General features: G+C 37.5%; 1 protein-coding gene across 4 annotated transcripts in view; it reads right to left on the reverse strand.

The window, feature by feature from the left end:
* Positions 1-786: 786 nt before the first annotated feature.
* The window catches only part of LOC121725846 (leucine-rich repeat and calponin homology domain-containing protein), an 81279-nt gene continuing 62160 nt past the window's right edge, over positions 787-19905 (reverse strand). For 2 of the 4 annotated variants that reach the window (XM_042112969.1, XM_042112986.1), the window contains 9 exons: positions 14470-14702; positions 13076-13212; positions 12192-12426; positions 9562-9688; positions 9037-9108; positions 7865-8486; positions 6603-6740; positions 6281-6358; positions 3838-5931 (listed from right to left, as the gene is read on the reverse strand). In XM_042112969.1, coding sequence (XP_041968903.1) covers positions 5173-5931; positions 6281-6358; positions 6603-6740; positions 7865-8486; positions 9037-9108; positions 9562-9688; positions 12192-12426; positions 13076-13212; positions 14470-14702 — 2401 coding nt within the window. In that variant the 3' untranslated portion in view covers positions 3838-5172. Of the gene's footprint in view, positions 1073-3837; positions 5932-6280; positions 6359-6602; positions 6741-7864; positions 8487-9036; positions 9109-9561; positions 9689-12191; positions 12427-13075; positions 13213-14469; positions 14703-19905 lie in introns of those variants that run through there. The other 2 variants (XM_042112995.1, XM_042112977.1) reach the window with 2 other exon arrangements.

The following is a 19905-nucleotide window of genomic DNA, read 5'->3' on the forward strand; positions in this document are numbered from 1 at the left end:
CTGCAATCTCATTGGATGAATAATAATAATCGACTAGTGGAAGTATGAAGACTCTTATGGGATATTACGTTAGTGTTGTAGAAAAATATTTTGGTATAGATAATGTCATACTTATTTTAGCCTTATTATTCACTAAAGATTCAAATCTTATGCGTAACTGGATACTGTCTAAAATGTATGTTTTTATGGATATTTATACGAGAATGTATAATATCAAATACTTATGCATTTTATTCTACCGAAAACAAAAATACAGAAGCTACATAATAATATGTAGTTGTGGCTCTTTACAATAAATTGCCTAATTTTTGTTAACCATTGAACAATCCCTTATTTCTGAGCTTGGCAGCTTTAAAAACTGCTCCATCGTATTTGAAACAAGTCTAGTATATAACGTTAGTCAGTATATAAAGTTATCAGTAGGTATACTGAGTTGACGTGCGAAAAACACGTGCCTAGATTTATGTAGGCGGTCTTTAAACATATACAATAATAATAAAGACAAAATTAGGGTCAATTCATACTACAGTAGATGAGTAGCACAGCGAAGCAAAACAAAAAACACAGTTTACGTCCACAAAATAATAAACCGAGTTAGAAAAACGTTTGTCATGAACGCACAAATTCTTTTGAATTAGTTTTCTTTTATTTTTAAAATTGTGCTTCGCTGTACTACTCATCTCTTAAAACTGGGCCCGTACCACGAAACAAACGTGTTCTACTCTAACAAACGTGAAATGACGTTGTAAGAGCAGGACGTGGCATTCTCGTCCGATTGTTTGAGTCTCAGAACGGTTTCGTAGTAGGCCTACTGACTCTGACAAATGACACCTCTGAGAGCTCGCACTCTGAATTACAGAGACAAATGCGACTGCGGCGCCACGGCGAGTCGGGGACGCTAGGTGGCGGGCGCGGGGGCAGTGGGGGCGGTCACGGGCGCGGGGGCGGTCGGCGGGGGGCTGGCGGGGGACTCGCGGATGACCGCGTGCCGCCGCAGCAGCTCCGTCACCGTGATCGCGACCTGCACCGTCCCCTTGCCCTCGAGCACGTCCGCCGCGCAGCACATCAGCTTCTGTGGAAAATGTTCAGTTTGTTAAGTATTCCAGCTACTGGTCTGTTGTTCCCCAGTAATCCCCTTGCGTCTTATGCCAGTGCTGGAACGGATTAGTCCGGCTTATTTCAGCGCGGACAGGCTGCAGTAATACTGTGTTTGTAGCTTAAAATTAAACAATGCAACTTAACAACTGTGCTCAGAGCCGCCTGTGTTTTCAACTCTATCATTGCTTTTAACGTCAAAATGGAATTGGTTGGCCACGTTTCAACGTCCTACATCAGAAAATGGTTGATGATTTGATTGATTCCTTATGATTTTGTGAGACAAAATAATATCATAGCGTTCCTTATTCGTAGCTTGTGAAAAGTTAGTTTTTGTTCCATAAATAAAAGACCAGTCGTACCCATTAGAGATTTATTTTAAGTAGAGCAAAACATCGTAAGTACAAATCATTCAAAACGTTAGCATAAAATCATTCGAGAAAAATACACAGCAAACTTACACAGAAAATAATACTGTACAAAAGAGACCGAATATAACAACAAAACTAGAATTGAAAAAAAAGTATAGTAACTTCCTAATAATAATAAACGGAATACTTGGCTGGGTTGAATGTTCATCTCCTTGGCAAGATCTTAATAGAAAAAAATGCCGACCAGCGGCCATCTTGTCTTTTAATCGTCAGTCATTTTCTTTTCAAATTTAAATTCAAATTTTATAGAACATTAAAACCAGCCATAGACTACACATTACCCAAGCACCATAAGCAGATAAATAACACTTTCATTCTATCGTATAATATAAAATATTATGTTAATTATGTTATATTAGTACTTAAGTGTTACACATAAATTGTACTCGTAAATTTAAAGCTCAAAATAATATTAATAAAGCAGTAATAAACGTTTGGTGTAAATAAAATTATGACATAACAAACTTGTTTGAAAATATAAAAAAAACTATTCTAAATCTTATGCAACTTAGGGTAAAATTATAAAACTGAATTCGTTAATGTCTTTGGAATGCTCGTTGTAAATGGTGATTATGTTAACTTTAATTCAATGAAGTAGGGAAATATTCTTTTCTGAGCTTATAAGTATTGAAGTATACTGTATAGGATGTACACAAAATTCGCCAGTATTTTCTATCAATATTTATTGCCTATTTTTCAATGCCTATTGCATTCTTTAAAATTTGTATTGATAAATTCAAGTTAAGGTAAAAACTAATCACCATAATATACGAAAATAAATGCAATATTCTATTCCGGATTACACACCATTAAAAGTTTCATGTTGGCAACACCGGTGTTGGATGTATAGAAAATTTCGGTTGTCTTTTAGTAATTAGTTTAAAAAACTTACAATTATAAATTCCAAGCCTCATTAAGATACGCTACGCTAATAAATCCTTTACTGTGCGATTAAATACAATAATATAAAGATAGATTACACACCATAGTAATTTCAAAATATTTTAAGAGCTACTAAGTACCAAATATAATTCGAACAACAACACGATGCGGATAAGAAATGAACCTGTATTTTAAATGCATAAAAATTTCACATAGGAACTACCACTCTGAGTTACAATTTAAAGTGGCCGACGAATAAAATCTAAAAGCTTTTCGAAAAAATATTTCGCCGAAATTTATATTTAAGATCACTGCAAAATATTGCTATAACCATAAAATGGCAGTACATAAGTTTCTTACGATTGTATTATAAATACAATAACGATATGGTTACATATAAGGCATAGAAATCTTATTACATAAGATATTTGAATGGCTAAGTCCATATACCTAGTAAGCTACCCTCACCCTACTATTTGCACCAATATTTGAAAATTGTACTCGTATTTTACTTTGAAATATCATTGGCATAGTTTATAGACATCTAATTAACCGTTTCTGATGTGTTTCTTTAAACAAAAGTTTCTCTTTTCTCTGGTGTATTTGATTGGCTTACGTCAAACCGTTGAAAACCATTTATGATGCTATTGAAAGAATAAGCTCCTTTCAAAACCTCAGTGACCAGGCACTAACCGAAATGGTAGATAAGAAATACTTACTTTCTACACATAACACAATAATTTTAGAATATAGATTCAATACAAATAATATTACAGTAGTAACTGCCTAGATTGACTCACAAAATATAAAGGATTGTATTATTTTTATTACAGAAACAATTTGTATTTTGCAAACCTCAAAATTGGCGATTGGCATAACACCGAAGCAAATTATGGAAGATCTGCTCTGGAGTATGGAGATGATCCAATATTAGTAAGTAGTAACCTACAAATAAATAAGGTACACACAAAAGCCTCAAAAACTTAACCTATAGGGTAGAACTTTAATACAGATTGTTCGTAAAATGTAGGTGTAAGTACTATAAAATACCAATATTACTGTATCGTTCAAGATTAGCCTCTAGCATCTACAGATATAATTATATATTAAAGTAGATACGTCATAATAAGTACTGTAAATACTTTTTACACTTACTATGTAGTACTGTGCGTTAAAGATATTTTAGTATCCGTTACATTACTTTTTAAGTCTAATATATCTGACCTATTTTGCAAAATTGGTTAAAGAATTTTAACAGTATATTTCTAAATAGAATATGTGGCGGTATGTTAAGTTTTTGACCCACTCTGTAAAAATAAAAGACTTAGGGCCTGTTTCACCACTTTCTGATAAATGCCTAATAGGCTATTCACAACATTTTTGACAGATTCTCCATACTTGATCTGTCAAGTCAATTGGTGGATAGCCTTATCAAGAAGTGGTGAAACAGGCCCTTATTCAAGTTAATAAATGAAAACCCTACTGCGAGTTAATTTAGATGTGTTACGACCGGACTACAAATCCATCAGCAATACTATCAATTTTCATCAGTCTTAACATTCGAATATATTCCATTTGGCAGTCTGAATATTTTGATCACAGTTTAACTGTTCGATAAGGCATGTAAGGTTAGACACAACACGATATCGAAACGATAACGAAGTTAGAAACGATTTCTTATTCGTTCGAATCACGTAATCGATATTTCCATCGATTAAATAGTTCAAGCCCTAATTCATTCTTTATTATATAGTTTTGTTACAGTTTCGATATCATTAGTTATCTAGCCTCTATTGTGAAAGGCAATATTATACTTCATTTCAAATATTTGATTCTTAAACAACGCGACACTAAGTACCAAATATTTCACATACAAGGCTTCTGTATATTGCACGTTTTCATACAGACTTTGTCTTTTACATATAAAAGAAAAAGTCTAATATATAAGATAATGTTTTAACATAATACAAGATTGTATAATATTATACAGCCTTATTAAATAATAATAATGATATTATATTATCGCTATAGCAGCTGCAACATTCTAAGTCTTCAGTTTCCACTGTCTTACCATTCTACGAAAATCATTTAAAAAACCTTTTATAAAGTCTCACATATTAAATAGCAGGAAATTAGACTAGGTTTTCGATAATAATTAAAGTAAGAAATTCTTATAATAAAGCGTCTCTGTTTTAAGAACAGACATAAAACTGTCGAAATAAAGAATAAAAATTTGGTCGACAGATAAAAATGCTTCGGCCACGATTCGAGCACGCTAAAGAAGCGTGTACTTAAAATTATTATAAGCTTATTTTAATACAAATTCATTTGTCTTTTAATGCCAATTAAAAAGTCTTGTTTTAGAATGTATAAGTTTACGTATAAAAGCTTCAATTGAGATCCAAGCGGTTATAAACCCTGATATATTCTTGATACTCGCACGAAATCTCTGAATGCCATTCTTAATATTTTCGTAGAATACATTTTTCAATTTCTAATTGATATTATTAAGGTTATTTGTACGCAAGCGCCGCACATCGCGGATAGATCTACTGTTTTACATGACAATACGTTATGCTTGTAGTTTTTCTTAATTGGGGTTTGCGACGTCAGTGTGCAAACGGCTTTATAAATAATGTCCATTCTTCAGAGATCAGTTTTCAGATAGGCAAAAAGAACAATATGCGACAACGCATTCTCAAATAAAAACTATAAATAAATACCCTCAAAAGTAACAGAAATTCTAACTCGACTGAATAGCATCTTATAGTGGGTATATAATGAGAATTATAGTAGACAGTATAAAGCCTCCGATACACAGTACAGTAAAAAATATTCTGTGCTCTCTCTCGCTCGGCGTTTCCACGCGAACATTGTTATTGTGGCTGTTCTGTATGTCGAGATTCATCTTGCCTCGGTCGTATCTCTCCAAGTTTTCGTCTTCAGTCAAATTTAGAGGACAATCGACCTCGTCCGTGTCGTATATCTCTAGATTATCGCTCATTAGTACACCCGATTTGGTAAAGTACGGCGTTACAAATTGAATCCTATTGTTGTAGTAGTAGGGTCCCTTTTTGTACTCGTTGGCGTAGACGGGCGAGTACTGCACCGGCTCGACGTTATTGTTTTCGTAGTTGAGTTCGTCGGTTTCGTCGATGGTGTAGTTTTTGTGGGCGAAGTTGAAGTTGCTGACGTATTTGTTGTCGTGGCGCCGGTCGTAGTTCACCTCGATCGAATCCACGGCGTAGCTCTGCATCTCGATAAACTCCTGATTCTGATACGACTCGTTCGAGTCCGTCGAGTATTCCCGCTCGTAGCTTTCCTCGGTCGAATACTCCACGTTAAAGTTGACTTCGTTCGAGTCGTTCGAATCGGAATCGTTCGGCTCGCGTTCGGGCGCGTTCGGATCTCGGATATCCTTAGGCGAGCGCGGCGTGGCGTGTGCGAGCAGGGCAGCTAGCGTGCGAGCGAGAGGTCCGAGGTACGCTCGCTCTGTGATGTCTTCCGCCGTACAAATGTCCTCCTGGAACACACGCCACGCTCACTTAGTACCGTCAAAACCCGCGCTCGCGAAAGGATATCGAACTAGATCCTGCAACACTCAAAACGATCTATGGTTCGGGGACAAGAGTCAACTACGTTATGTGCTATGTTTCGAAATTATTTTTTTTAAGATCTATTAAAAATTGTAACGTTCCATGCTAAAGGCATTTTGCAAATTGACAAAATTATAATTAAAAAAAAAGCAGTGTAACTAACAATAAAACTAAGATGTTTGATAATGTGATTATTTTGACTGGAGGTAAATTAAAATAATAAGGTCAATATAAATGTATAAATGTGTAACAGATAAGAATAAAACAGTTACTTACTTCCTCAACGCCAATCTTCCGACACGCCTCAAGGAAGTTGTCGACGTTTCTCCGACACCGCGCCATCGTCAGCTTCGGCTGAAAGTGCATATGAAATAATTTTAAATTATTGGATCTTTGAAATATTAGAAACCTACTTAATTGAAAAACTTAAGACACCTAAAACCCATATGAATATTCATGCATACAATCTATACTAATAGAATTTAATATTGGTGGAATTACCATAATATTGCAATTGGCAAAACAATTGAAAGCAATGCGTAGCAAAGCAAGAAAAAAACACGGACGTATTTGCGTACGTGCACGCACTTACGCGTACCTGTGCGGGCGAGGGTACGTGCACGGAGGCGACGGCGCGTGGACGCACGTGGTTGGCGAGGTGACACAACACCACGCCGTCAGCCAGCGCCGGCGCCAACTCACGAGGCAGACACATCTTCAACCGCCCCTCGATTATCTAGTAACAATATAATTTGTTAGATAAAATATTACGTATTAAACTACGAATAATAAAATATTATTATACTTGTCATAAATGTGTAGCTTTTCAATGCATTTGCAATATCTGACAATATTTAGGTGGCCTTCAGCTGTGGCTGACCTTGCATGACAGTTCGAAAGGAAACAAATTTAAAACGGTAATAGTATGGGAGTTACGTTTCCTTAGTTTTTATTATTCGTATGTATTAAAGTAAAAACTGTTGTAACAAACACGTTTTTTTAGGTATCATCATCGATTATGCTGAAATTTGGTGAGATCCCGAAATCAAATATTTAAGAAAATGTTAATAGCGTGTAATATTCTAACTCTGAAAAGAACTTATAGATCTAAACTGCCCTCTCGCACGCGCACCCGCCTTGATGACGCCCACTTCGCAACGGGCCGTGCAGTAGAAATCGTAATACATATTTTAATTTCGCCATAACTTCAAAACCAAACGTCCAATTTTAGTCATTCAAAGACCAAATATTATCTACATAAACTGTACTTAGTGATTAAATAATTTATTTTGATAAGGATTAATAGCATGAGTAAAATAAACGCGTTAAAATTTAGTCCAAAAAAATTCAAGATTTTTTTAATAAAAAAATTGTTGCTGTGCCTCACTCGACATAGATAGGTATAGTGTGTCGCGGACTTTTTTGTAGATATTTATAAGACCTACAATTGATTAGAACATTTTATGGTTCTATCTTTTATAGTTTAGGCAGCGTACGCAATATAAGTAACTTTTCTGGTTGATTTTTTACACCTTGTCTCCGAAAAACCCAAATATCTTACGGAAACCTATTTTTTCCGAAATAAAATTTAGCCTATGTTACTCGTGGATAATGTTGATTTAAAAAATCGTTCCAGTAGTTTTTGAGTCTATTTATTACAATTATACAAACAAAGTTTACCTCTTTATAATATTAGTATAGATAATATAATTATCTATACTAATATTATAAATAATTTTATGTCCCGGAAAAATTAACACGCGTTAAACGAAGTTGAATTCAAATAGTAGATATCACTCATTTATAAAAATATCTGGCTAGCGCAAGTGTGCCTTACAAGAGCTCAATTACAAAACCTACCGTCCTCAGCTGCTGCAGTAAATCCGACTCCTCCTTTTGTTTATCAAACTCCCTCTTCATGGTGAAGCTGAGTTTATCCGGCGCCGCCTCCTTGTTCCACGGCATCTTCCCCGGCTTGGGCCCTGCTCCCTTTAGGTACGACACCGTCGTCAGTAATCTCGCTTCGCCGTTCTGTTTGGGCAAGTACCCTAGTGTGTTCGTTGGAGATTTGGTCGGCGACGTGGGCTTGGAGTACGTATCTGTGCCGTTCACTCTCGAGTAATCGACGTTGCCGTTGTACATTTTGTTGACGTTTCTCGACGGGACGACCTTCTGGACCGGCCTTTTGGGCTCCTCCTTTTCTACTCCGTTGCTCTGAAACCTTCTGGGGGTCGAGTGGAGGAGGGGGGAGTTCGGGTTGGTGAGAAGGGGGGAGTTTGGATTGGTGGGAACGGGGGAGGTGGTAGAGGAGTTGGATAGGGATCTACTGTAGAAGCCGTTGACTGGGGAGTGGGGGGACCGTTGGAGGTGCACCGGGGACTGGTTCTGTGATTGGGGGCTGTCCACATCTGGGGACGGCTGGTCGGTGCGGGGCCGGTACACGTCCTGCTGACGCTGCTGTCTTAGTGCTTCCTTGTATTGTCTGGAATCATATTAGAGTAAGCAATGTAGTAAATGTTTCAGAGTAGTACAGTTTATTGAAGTGTAAAATTAGCAAGTGCCTATTAATACTTGTTATATTTAATAACATATAATATGTTATTAGTGCCTTTAAAGGTAATATTCTTTTTATAAACAAAATAAATATTTCTACAAAACTGTTATTTATCAGCCAAGCGGTGAATGTTAGGCATGTTAGTTAAATGGTAACAAAATATATTTACAGTATGATTTTAAATTTCCAATAAGTACTTGTTATAAAAAATACAACCAATGTTTGTTAGTAGTAAATACAATCAATTTTATTGCATGTGATATAATAATTGGTACTTAAGTAATAATATTTAAAAAAATTGTACGCCCACGAGTTTAGGTTTTCACAACATAAATGGGTAGAAAAATCTTTAAAAAATGATAATAAAATATATTATTAAAAAATGCAGCATTTTTATACTCATCCAAGAAAGACTCGACAAACATTTAACCGATTAAAAAGTTAGTGCGTATGCGTGTGAGTGTGAGTGCGGGTATACCTGTAGGTCTGTTGATGGGCTAATTTACTCTTATCCTCGCCATTGGAAAGCCCTTCGGGTGATATTCGGAGGCTGAAAGGGCAACACCGGGGTTAATGGTCGGGAAAGGGCATGATAATGGCGATGACGTAATCAAAATTTACCTCTGCAATGGCCAATGTAAGAGAAAACATAATAATATTATAAGCTTAGTATTTTACAGTTGAATAAAATTTTCGATGATATGACAACTTTAAATACCTGAGATATACTCATAATTTGATATAGATAAAATTTGCCTATTACCCATAAGTAAAAAAGCGTATATTTACAACATACAAAATAATTTCATTACACATTAATATACTTAATATAGACCTGGATATATTTTTTAACTGACTTTCAGAAAGGAGGAGGTTCTTTATTTGGCTGTATATAGAATATTTGTTTTAGACATATGGAACTTTTTATAATAATTTACAAGATCAGTCAATAATTTTAAAAAAACATAAGTTTTAAGGAATGTAAAGGTATTATAATACATACCCGGTGAGCACCGGAGTAAGGGGTGTGAGGGGTTCGTTGGAGGTGGAATGTCGAGACATCGCCGCGCCCGGCGACAGCGTCGACGGCGTGCTAGGTGTGGACCGACCCGAACCGCAACCGTCACCGCCTGTGGAAAATAAGTTTTTATTTTTATTTTTTAAAGTTCTTAACAAAGTCACTAAGAAAGATCTTCCGCCCGAGCGAGATGCTCGGTCAGGCCGAAGCCCACTAACGTCATTTCTGAATTCAGGCGTTTTATATTATGTCATATCGATCCCAGAAACTTCGATATCGCGTTGATGGATTGTGGCGCTAGGTGTACCGCTACATCGCCCTTTATTCTTGTACCTTCTTAATAATAAAGATAATTACCTCACGTTAAATATTCTAGGCTTGTCTTTATCTGACATACGACTTATCAAATACGCTAGAAAAACACGTCAATCAGACCTTCTGGACAACAGAGACAATTTTGTCACTCGTGCGCGTTGATCTTAAATCTACTCTACACATAATATGAATGAATGTAATCCTTTCTTAAATCAACATCCATAATTTATAAATCAAGCCGCAATACATCAATGAAGAATCGATCATTTGAAGACACATTTGTGTCGTGGCGACCTCAAATGTTTGTATGTCTGTTTGTGAATATATTATATGCAATATGTTTGTGTGTAAATGTCAAGAAACTCGGAATATGATTGACCTCTATTATTCATGTGCATTACAATACGATTAAAGTAATGATAACTTGCAATACTTTATAAAAAAACCTCGTCTTACCCGTTACTATTGTACAATTATTTTGTGCAATTATTTACAAAACAAACTAGGTGTGAACTGTGTAGACTGTAACGTGTATAATTCAATATTATACTGTCATAAAAATAGATTTAAGGGTAGATGGCGGACCTACGTTTGGTCGGGTTCTGTCAAGACCATGAAGCTAACTTCGTGGTCAAGACTATAGACCTGTCGGCTGGGCTTGACGGACGGAATCACGTAGGTCTGCCTAAAAATCAATTTCCTTGATCAATCATCGGTAAATCCAGAATAGCAAATTTAGATCTTATTCTAATAGCAAAAAAGGTCAAAATTGCGTCAAGGTTGTCGCCACTGTACACAAAATTAATATGAACTGTCTATTGTCCTACATTTTTAATATTTAGGGTGTAGAGCAATATTAATAGAACGGGGCTAGATAATTACAATAATTAGTCTCGGTCATAAAATTAGGGTGTAAGTAGCCGTAACATAGCACAAAATAAATTAGGGTTATGGTTATATATCGCCTAACTAAATGAGCACGAAGGCACTTTTACCAAAAATAAGCTTTGTTTCTAGTTGATAACGAGTTAACGACACTCCACAAGTTAGCCTGGCCACAGAAAAATTCTAACAAAACAAAAATACTGGTAGATTTTAAACATAGGCATCCATTACATTCTCATGCAAGCGACAGTCAATTCCGTCAATCATGAATTATGTTTGACTGATGGTGACTGATGGACTTACGAATTAGACGGTCACTCAATTCTCTTCAGTTTTATGTCAGTCAAAGCCAAAATTTTCAAAGGTTACGTTTCTTCGATCCTATTTTGTCAGATGTGACAACACTCACTCAAAATTCGTGACTGATGGTTGCATGAAGCAAAAATCAAGATATCCAGATTTTAGTCACTCAACTTCATGCAACCGTCTGTCACGCTCTTACACAGTAGGTTATCCATCAGTTACAGCCATGACTGTAGTAAAACTGACAGCAAAACCTACCGTGTAATGGATGCCTAAATCTAAGGATTTCCTTTGTCAATCTGTCACTTTGCCTCATTTACCGAAGTCAAAACGGTTTTAAGAAAGAAAGGGTTATAATAAAATCCTTTCTATGTCGGAAATGCTAAACATTCTTACACCTCGAATCCCGATAGAATAGGCTTTAGGCAAGCCTAGGTAATGATCCTTTATCAATCTATCATTTTGCCTTGATGTTACCGAAGGAAACGTTTTATTTATCGGCCATGCTAAACATTGTGGTTGACGTATCCTGAAAAATAGGCATATAAACAACGGATACGTTAAAGTACTATTTATTACAATTTTTAAAACTTATTTCGTACACTGCCCACTTTCAAAAGTTTATACTTTATACCAGGGGTTCACAAACTTATTTTGTCCACTGCCCACTTTCAGAACAAATTATGTTTTGTTTCAATTTAAAATGCACCCAGATGAAATAAAATTACAAATCACCCCTCACGCATCTATACAACGCCCCCATTGTTTTTCTGGGTCCCACACAGCCCACCCTTTAGACCTTCAGCGCCCACAAGGGGGAGTTATCGCCCACGTTGGGAAAGACTGCTCTATACGACAACGCTCTATAATCATATAAAATGCGTCAGTTCGCGATATGAAAAACCGTGGATTGTGAAGTGGTCCTATTACGCATCATAGCTAAATATGACAGAAATATTGTACCTACACGAAATATTAACCAGCAAATTTTGTGCCATATCTGCTGTCAAACGGCTGTTGCTTATCACGAGATTCACTATACCACCTTCCGGATCATGTCGAGAATCGCGTCCTCCAATCTACATCATGACAGACATCACATTTCAACTCACCATCATTAGACCACCGCTTGTCAACACCATCAGTGCAGTATCCACTGTCGACCACATGTCGCGGCTTGTGTCGCAGGCAGTCGATGGTCGCGTTGCCCGACGTGATCTGGTGCGTCGCCGGCGTGTTGAAGGAGCTGTGCTTGGAGCGCCGCGTGTCGTCGCGCTTCGGCTGCGACTCCTTGTTGCTCATGTTCTCTAGGTACTTGAAGATGTGCACGCGCCCGCGCATGCAGATCTGCAAGCATAAACGATGCCTTGTTATTGTTAATTAATTTCCTTAGCCTTCTGGCCCTTGTCGGCCGAAATTTTGCCGTTATCTCTGGTCCAAGTTGCCGTAAATATTCTATAAACGTAAGCATCATCATCATCAGCCTATCGCCATCCACGGCATCGCCTAATGAGCGCCAACCATCTGAATCTTAGGCCCATCCATCCGCTACCCGCCACCTTCCTAAAATTGTTGGTCCATCGAGCTTCGAAGCATAAGATGCTACGTTTGCCTAATTTTTGTCTCTACCCCAACACTTATCTGCTACATTTAGTCTAGCTTGTTCATTGTTCAATGTTCGTAATACTCTTAACTGAAGGCCAAGTGGTGATGATGACTCACCGTAGTGGGCGGGGAGACGAGCGGGTTGTTGTCCAGGTTGAGCGAAATGACGATCGCCAAGTTGCGCAGCTCCAGCGGCAACGACGTTATGCAGTTGCAGCTCACGTCCAGGTGTTGAGCTGGTGATGATGACTCACCGTAGTGGGTGGGGAGACGAGCGGGTTGTTGTCCAGGTTGAGCGTAATGACGATCGCCAAGTTGCGCAGCTCCAGCGGCAACGACATTATGCAGTTGCAGCTCACGTCCAGGTGTTGAGCTGGTGATGATGACTCACCGTAGTGGGTGGGGAGACGAGCGGGTTGTTGTCCAGGTTGAGCGTGATGATGGTCGCCATGTTGCGCAACTCCAGCGGAAGCGACGATATGCAGTTGCAGCTCACGTCCAGGTGTTCAAGCTTGAGGTATGTGATCTCTGTAAATATTATGGTTATTGAGATGCAGATCGGGTCGGTAAATTAGCGGGTTAATGGTATGTATAGACTGCAAAAAAATGATCGCTCGGCAAACATGGAACGAACTTGGCGGGCAAGGAGAAAACGAAGTGGGAACGCGCGTATACGCTAGTGGTAGATCAGTGATCTAAATTCTTACGGATCATTTTTGGTAGATCGCGATCAGACTGTAACATGTTAATTGGCACTTATTGTATGTATTTGGTAGATATATTATGTAGACACGCGCCAATTGCCCCCTCCAGTTTTGCCATGCGATCTTTTAGTTGTGCGCGTCTTATATTGTACTTATAATGTAAGAACTAAAAACAACCTTATAAAATAACATTTCTCTGCTTTCTCTCTGTGCAGAACAGTGCAAACTTTTGCAATACATTCCGATATCGAATGTAGGCTACGTTTTATCAACATAGGAAAGCGGAATTCTAGGTTATCACTTATCAATTATCATAAAAGGTAGATATCGCGACATTGCGGATTTATAAGCCAACTAAGTGTGACTCAAAAAGCTGTAGATGAAACCGATTCTCTATAATATTTAGTCCATACTAATATTATAAACGCAAAAGTGTGTTTGTTTCTTCCCTCTTCATTTTTCATACTTACAGATTTTGATGAAATTTGGTATGGAGATTCTGAGTCCCGGGAAAGAGCATAGGATACTTTTAATCTTGGAAAAAAATACCGTTAAATAAACGAATTTCAGCGCAACTTTATTGCTAAATGTTATTCTTTATGAAGTATCTACTTAAAACATTAATCATGAATTAAACCTAGGGGGAATATTATGATAGGTCTTCCCTGAAAACACGGATTCCGTCCCCGTATTATGAATTTATGAATGGATATAATATTATTATTCAAATGGTATTTATGAAAAAATATCTATGATTAAAAAGTCCTATTGGCGCCTCAAAGAATGGTCATAACAGCTTTATTGCTTTCTTTACTCTCATGAATTACATACACTTACATATTTAGTAAGGTAAGCAATATATGAAAATAATTGGTAAACAAGTAAATATTTATCGTAGCAAACTGATTGTCACCATGAATGCGAAACTATCTATTTCACAATTGACGTCGATCATAGGCAATCATTGACGAGTATGGGGCATATTTGTAATTGCTTGCATGATGGGCCAACGCGGACACTTGAGGGAGCAATGTCCCCTTTAAAGTTTTTTATTCCTTTTAAACATTTACAATCCACTTACGTAACGGCAGCAATCCTAGCTGGTTATTGCTGAGATTCAGACACCGGAGGCCGGAGCAGTCTCCGAGCGTCATGGGCACTTGAGTCAGCCTGTTGTTGGACGCGTCCAGTTCCGCTAAAGTGGTCATCCGGCCAATCTCCTTGGGCAGGCTGGCCAGCATGTTGTCCGGCAGCAGCAGCACTTGGAGTGGCATCGAGCATACTTCGCGCGGCAGCTCCGTCAGCTGGTTGCAACTGGAACAGAAATTTGCATATTGAAGACGCTCTTGAGGGTGCACGTTCGACAGGTCGGAAAATATCCGACTACGGCGTATCCAAAAGGAAGGAATGATTATCAATTAAATAATTATACACTTTCCTTGCATTTATTCCACTTTATTTTAATATATTTATTACAAAATTGTTGAATACACGACCGGTTTCGAAAAAATCATCATCAGGTATATTTTTTCGAAACCGGTCGTGTATTTAACAATTTTGTAATAAATATATTAAAATAAAGTGGAATAAGTGCAAGGAAAGTGTATAATTATTTAATTGAAGATGAATTTCCACCAAGAAGTGACAGTACATTCAATATCATAGGAATGATTATATTGTGTCAACTACCAATGCTACTGATTAATTAATAATGAGTTAATATCATTAACTTGTAATAATAACCAGTGTTAGTAACTTATGGCATACAGAAGTTATAAAGTCTTATATTATACTCTTTATAAAAATGTAGAGCAAATAGTATCTTATATCATAGTCACATATATTTTGATCATCATCTAAAGTATAATCTCTAAGCTCAAATGCAAAGGCTCCAGCAAGGCTCGCGAGCCTTTGCATTCGTAGTCCGATTGACAGGAAGCTCAGGGCAATAAACTAGGCCTGCATAACAACTATTTTTGCTCCTACATTAGTATCTAGTGTAAATCGCTCTGCGCCTAGCCTATCCGATGTTAGCGCTGCCAAAAGTTACAGTAAATATTTATACAGACTGACCTAAATCAGCCCGCCGAGTTCTCTACAGTAAATGCTGTCAATGGTTATGAACTGTTTAAAAACATTAACTGTAATTATGAATTTCAGTTTCGAGTTTAAACTGAGTTTAATTTTCAAGCGCCATTAATTTCAAAAGCAACATCGCTGTAGACATAAAACTGAAATCATTATAATTTAACAAGAGATACCATCGTTTTCGACACTCGTCTTTCCAAAAACCGCGACTGTGAAAAGTGAAAAACCATGGGGTGTTGTAGTTATACTGTAGGTACATGTTGCCAAAACAATCGTTAACACATTCGAAATAACGAGCTCCTAGCATTAAAAACTATTCTATGTAAAACCAGTAAAACGCGCAAATGGAGAAATTGACCCGCATCACTTATTTCAAACATATTTTATGTATGGCGTAATGCGCGTGCATTTTAATGGACTTCCTGGGTTTTATGTGTACACTTTACAGTGTATAGAAAAATGCTTTTACGAGAGCCCCTTCAATTGCCCTTGTTTGTACGAAACAGAGCAGAAATAATCGACCTTTTGTTTCATATGTTATCATAACATTTCTCTTGTGCTGTCAGAACGTAATGACACAGGCTGGTAAAGAAAATTGATGGCGAGCAAAATCAGGTAGCGTTCTTTCTCGGCCTTTCCATTAATTGTTAAAGTGCGCTAGGATTAAGAGACTAACGGCCGTTCCGAATATTTGATCTATCTCTGGTATTGCCCTACTAGAGATAGGAATTGCACACATTAGACATTAGAGACATATATTTTATGTCAATTCAATGTTAGCTGCGATTGGTTTGTATGTCAAACCAGAGATAGATTGAATATTGGAAACGGGAGAAGTTCAAAAAGCCTTATTAATACAGAGAGACCAGCGGGGCTAAAAATTAATGGTAGCAATTCCTCTCAATCAATTCAGCAAATGAATTATCAAAACTGTCAAACTGACAAATGTCAAATTAGTACGAATTACTAGACATGAATTGCATGCTGAATCATATTATGATTTACAATATGATTCTCCAAAGCGACCATTCTAGCCCCGCAGGAAAGGGAAAACAACAGCGGGGTTAAAATGGTCACATTTAGCAATTCCTCTCAATCAATTCAGCAAATGAATTGTCAAAACTGTCAAACTGACAAATGTACAAAAATACAGAAATTAATTGCATGCAGAGTTGCATTTTGCGATTTTAGAAAAATGAATCATATTATGATTCATATCGTGATTCTTCAAAGCGACCATTTTAGCCCCGCTGAGCGCTCTTTTAAATGAAATTAAAATGTAAAACTTTAAAAGTGATAAGCAAAGTCCTGAAGATGATTGATGAGAAATATGGAAACTCAAATATTCGTCGTTTATGAAACTTCGGAATTGATGAAGATGGCATGCTGCCAAAATGCTGGAGCTGAAAAGCCTGGCCTTTTTAAATTTCAGCCTCAAATGAGGAACAAGATTTGGACCAAACTGTTATAAGAAAGTGAAGTCTTATTACATCACTGTACAAACACTCGCTTATTACTATGCAAAATTATGTATGTATTTTGTCTTATTTTTACAACAATAATTGGATTAAGTGAGCAGACAGTTACATGAGTTACGTTATGCTATTAATATACATAAGCATTATGCTAAAGAAAGTAAAACTTATTATGTAGTAGCACAATAATATTATGTGCCTTATTAGGAACGGCTTTGTATAACCAGTATAGCTATAGTGGATAAAAATATAGCTAAAGTGGGTGGGAAGCAGACAATATGGAGGCTTCTCACTTCTTGTTCTTACTAAGAGTGTAGAGAACATGAATTCTTGCAAATTGCAACAGTTTTCATAAACAAAAAAATTACAGAAGGTACTTATTTCCTTGATAACGATTAACGACGTTATAGTTAACGAGATTCTGCGGTTTAAGGCGGGTTTAAGCGTAAAGATGTAACACACAAACATACACGTTTTCACATTTATAATATTAGGGTTGCACCAGAGGCGTGGTTAAAGTTAGGTTTAAAATTATGGTTATAGTTAAGGCTAAATTTAGCTTTAACTTTAACTTTAACCTTGACTTTGACCGGAGAAATCGACAGATGTCTGTTGGGTTTATTTTTTTATTCAAGCTACAGGTAACGGGATTGAGAGTATAAAAAATTTCATTATCCGTAAAAATCGTCAGAAAAAATATTTCTTATAACAAAACAGTAAATTTTCACGAAAAAATGTCGATTTAAGTAGGTATGATCGGAACAAGAACAATGGTTAAAGTTAAAAATGGCGTCCTTAACCAGAGATTTGACATTTCGCACTGCAGTTATAGTTAAAGTTATAGTTAAAGTTAGTTGGTGCAACCCACCCTTGGTAATTAGTATGGCTAAACGCTTCTATGAAGCGTTATGTAATATACGTATGTACGCTACTTTCCCATAAAGAGGTTCTTTATAACGCTGCACTTTTCTCCTGAAATCTCTCGTAATTTCTGCTGACCGTACATTATGCCGCTATAAATAGAGTATCATGGCGAGACGTTTGAGAGGCACTCGACGACGGAGTTAGCACGCCATCCACTCAGCCGGCCATCGGAGATTACGGGGTGAGTCAGTGTGTGAAGCAGCCGTCATGCGGTGGTCATACCGCATACGAGTGCGATATACAGGACTGAGTGGAGATTACAGGATGAGGCGATGCGACTTAAAGGTACGCGCACAGTTTGTCGGCGCGTGGCGGGGCTTGCCGGGGCTGATCGGGGCTCAGCGCAGCGCAAAATGCGCTATAGCACACTATTGCCGGGCCGGGTCGCATCGCATTGACGGATTTTGAGTACTTTGGATAGCTCCAGTGTGACCACTCCTAAATCACTCGTGACTCGATCAAAAACGTTGCTATATTCTACTAAAATCAACTAGATCGTGTTTTAGCTTCTACCGAAAATCTACCTTTATTAATCAATGTTACATTTCTACGTTGTTGAAACTAAAATAAAACTAAAATGTTTATATGGACTGTCTTCATTATCAATTTTAATTTTTTATATTATTTATTATATAATATCGATCTTCATTTAAAATTTACTCAAAATTTTGGACTACTAAATCGTCATTCATTTGACCTCAAATCTACTAAAAAGTGGAAATCTATGTGAAGTGTGGTCACACTGTTGCCGGGGCGCAGCGGGTTTGTCGGGCCTTGCCCGGTTATTACGGTCGGTTGGCCTCACCCTTACCAGTAAATATGTACCTGAACGAATTTGTTAGGTAGGTACATAGTATGTAGTAACACTTAAAGAAGAATCGTCTGTTGGCACCAACACGAGTTATGGTACAAATTATGTACCACAATATTGTTACGTGCTAGGGTTCGAGGATTTGGAGAGAAAGACCTGGTGACTCTCTTGAAGACTTTATTCACTAAGTCTAGGTCACACAAGCACACACTAGGTCACAACACTTAGCACTAAGTCCAAACACTAATCACTAGGTCCAATCACTAAGCACTATCACTGTCCTAGGTCGTAGCCAAGTCGCAGGTTTCACTGGTTCACTCACTATTTGTCACTCCGAAATCGCCTCGAAGATCGCTCAGATCGAACTGAATTGCCGCGCCGTCTACCTTCCGACGACTCCGGACGAATTCCAGAATGTTCCCGATACACGTAAACAAGTAAACAAGTGTCGGAACTTTCTAGGAGGCTCGAGCATGTACCACAATAAACATAAACAACTAAACACGTAAACACGTAAACAAAATAAACCGGTAAACACGTAAACAAGACACTTCTAGAAAGTTCGAGCACAGTCTATTCGAGTATGTACTAGCGCACCTAACGCCATCTAGTATTGAGTAGGGGATTTATGTTGCCTGTGTTCCCTCGGTTAGTTTTGCTGGTTTGTCGCTAGATGGCACTACGTGTCCGTATACCATGTACCGTAACAATATAATATTTTTGTAAAGGTTATTTTAAATAGCAAACATGTTCCAATTAAGTACGAAAATAATGAGGTACAGGCGGTTGTTCTTTAATGATACGCTTTTCAATTACTGTAGAACGTCAGCGGTAGGAGTACATGACCTCTTGAAACATCCCTATAATTTATTCGCATGAAAACTACAATACACGTATGTTTGTCCACTCCATCAATACAATAAGATCGCATATTGTTTACTTTTCTCGATGCTGTTTGGGACTGGTAGGGATGATGAGGGATGGCCAAGATCAGAATTTAGGGTGGCGATAGGCTGATGATGATGCAGTTTGAATTGGCCTCTAAATGGACCAATGATTTGACGAAGGTGGCTGGCAACGGATGATGACTGCCCAAGATTGATATATTATGGTCATTACTCATTGCTTATAATATTATGTAGGTATATAATTTTTTGAGAAGTCTACGTTTACATCTAGTATATATTAATACGTGGGAGAAAAACTTTGTAAATTGTAA

Source organism: Aricia agestis, chromosome 1 (assembly GCF_905147365.1).
Source record: "Aricia agestis chromosome 1, ilAriAges1.1, whole genome shotgun sequence".
NCBI classification, from domain to species: Eukaryota; Metazoa; Arthropoda; class Insecta; order Lepidoptera; family Lycaenidae; genus Aricia; species Aricia agestis.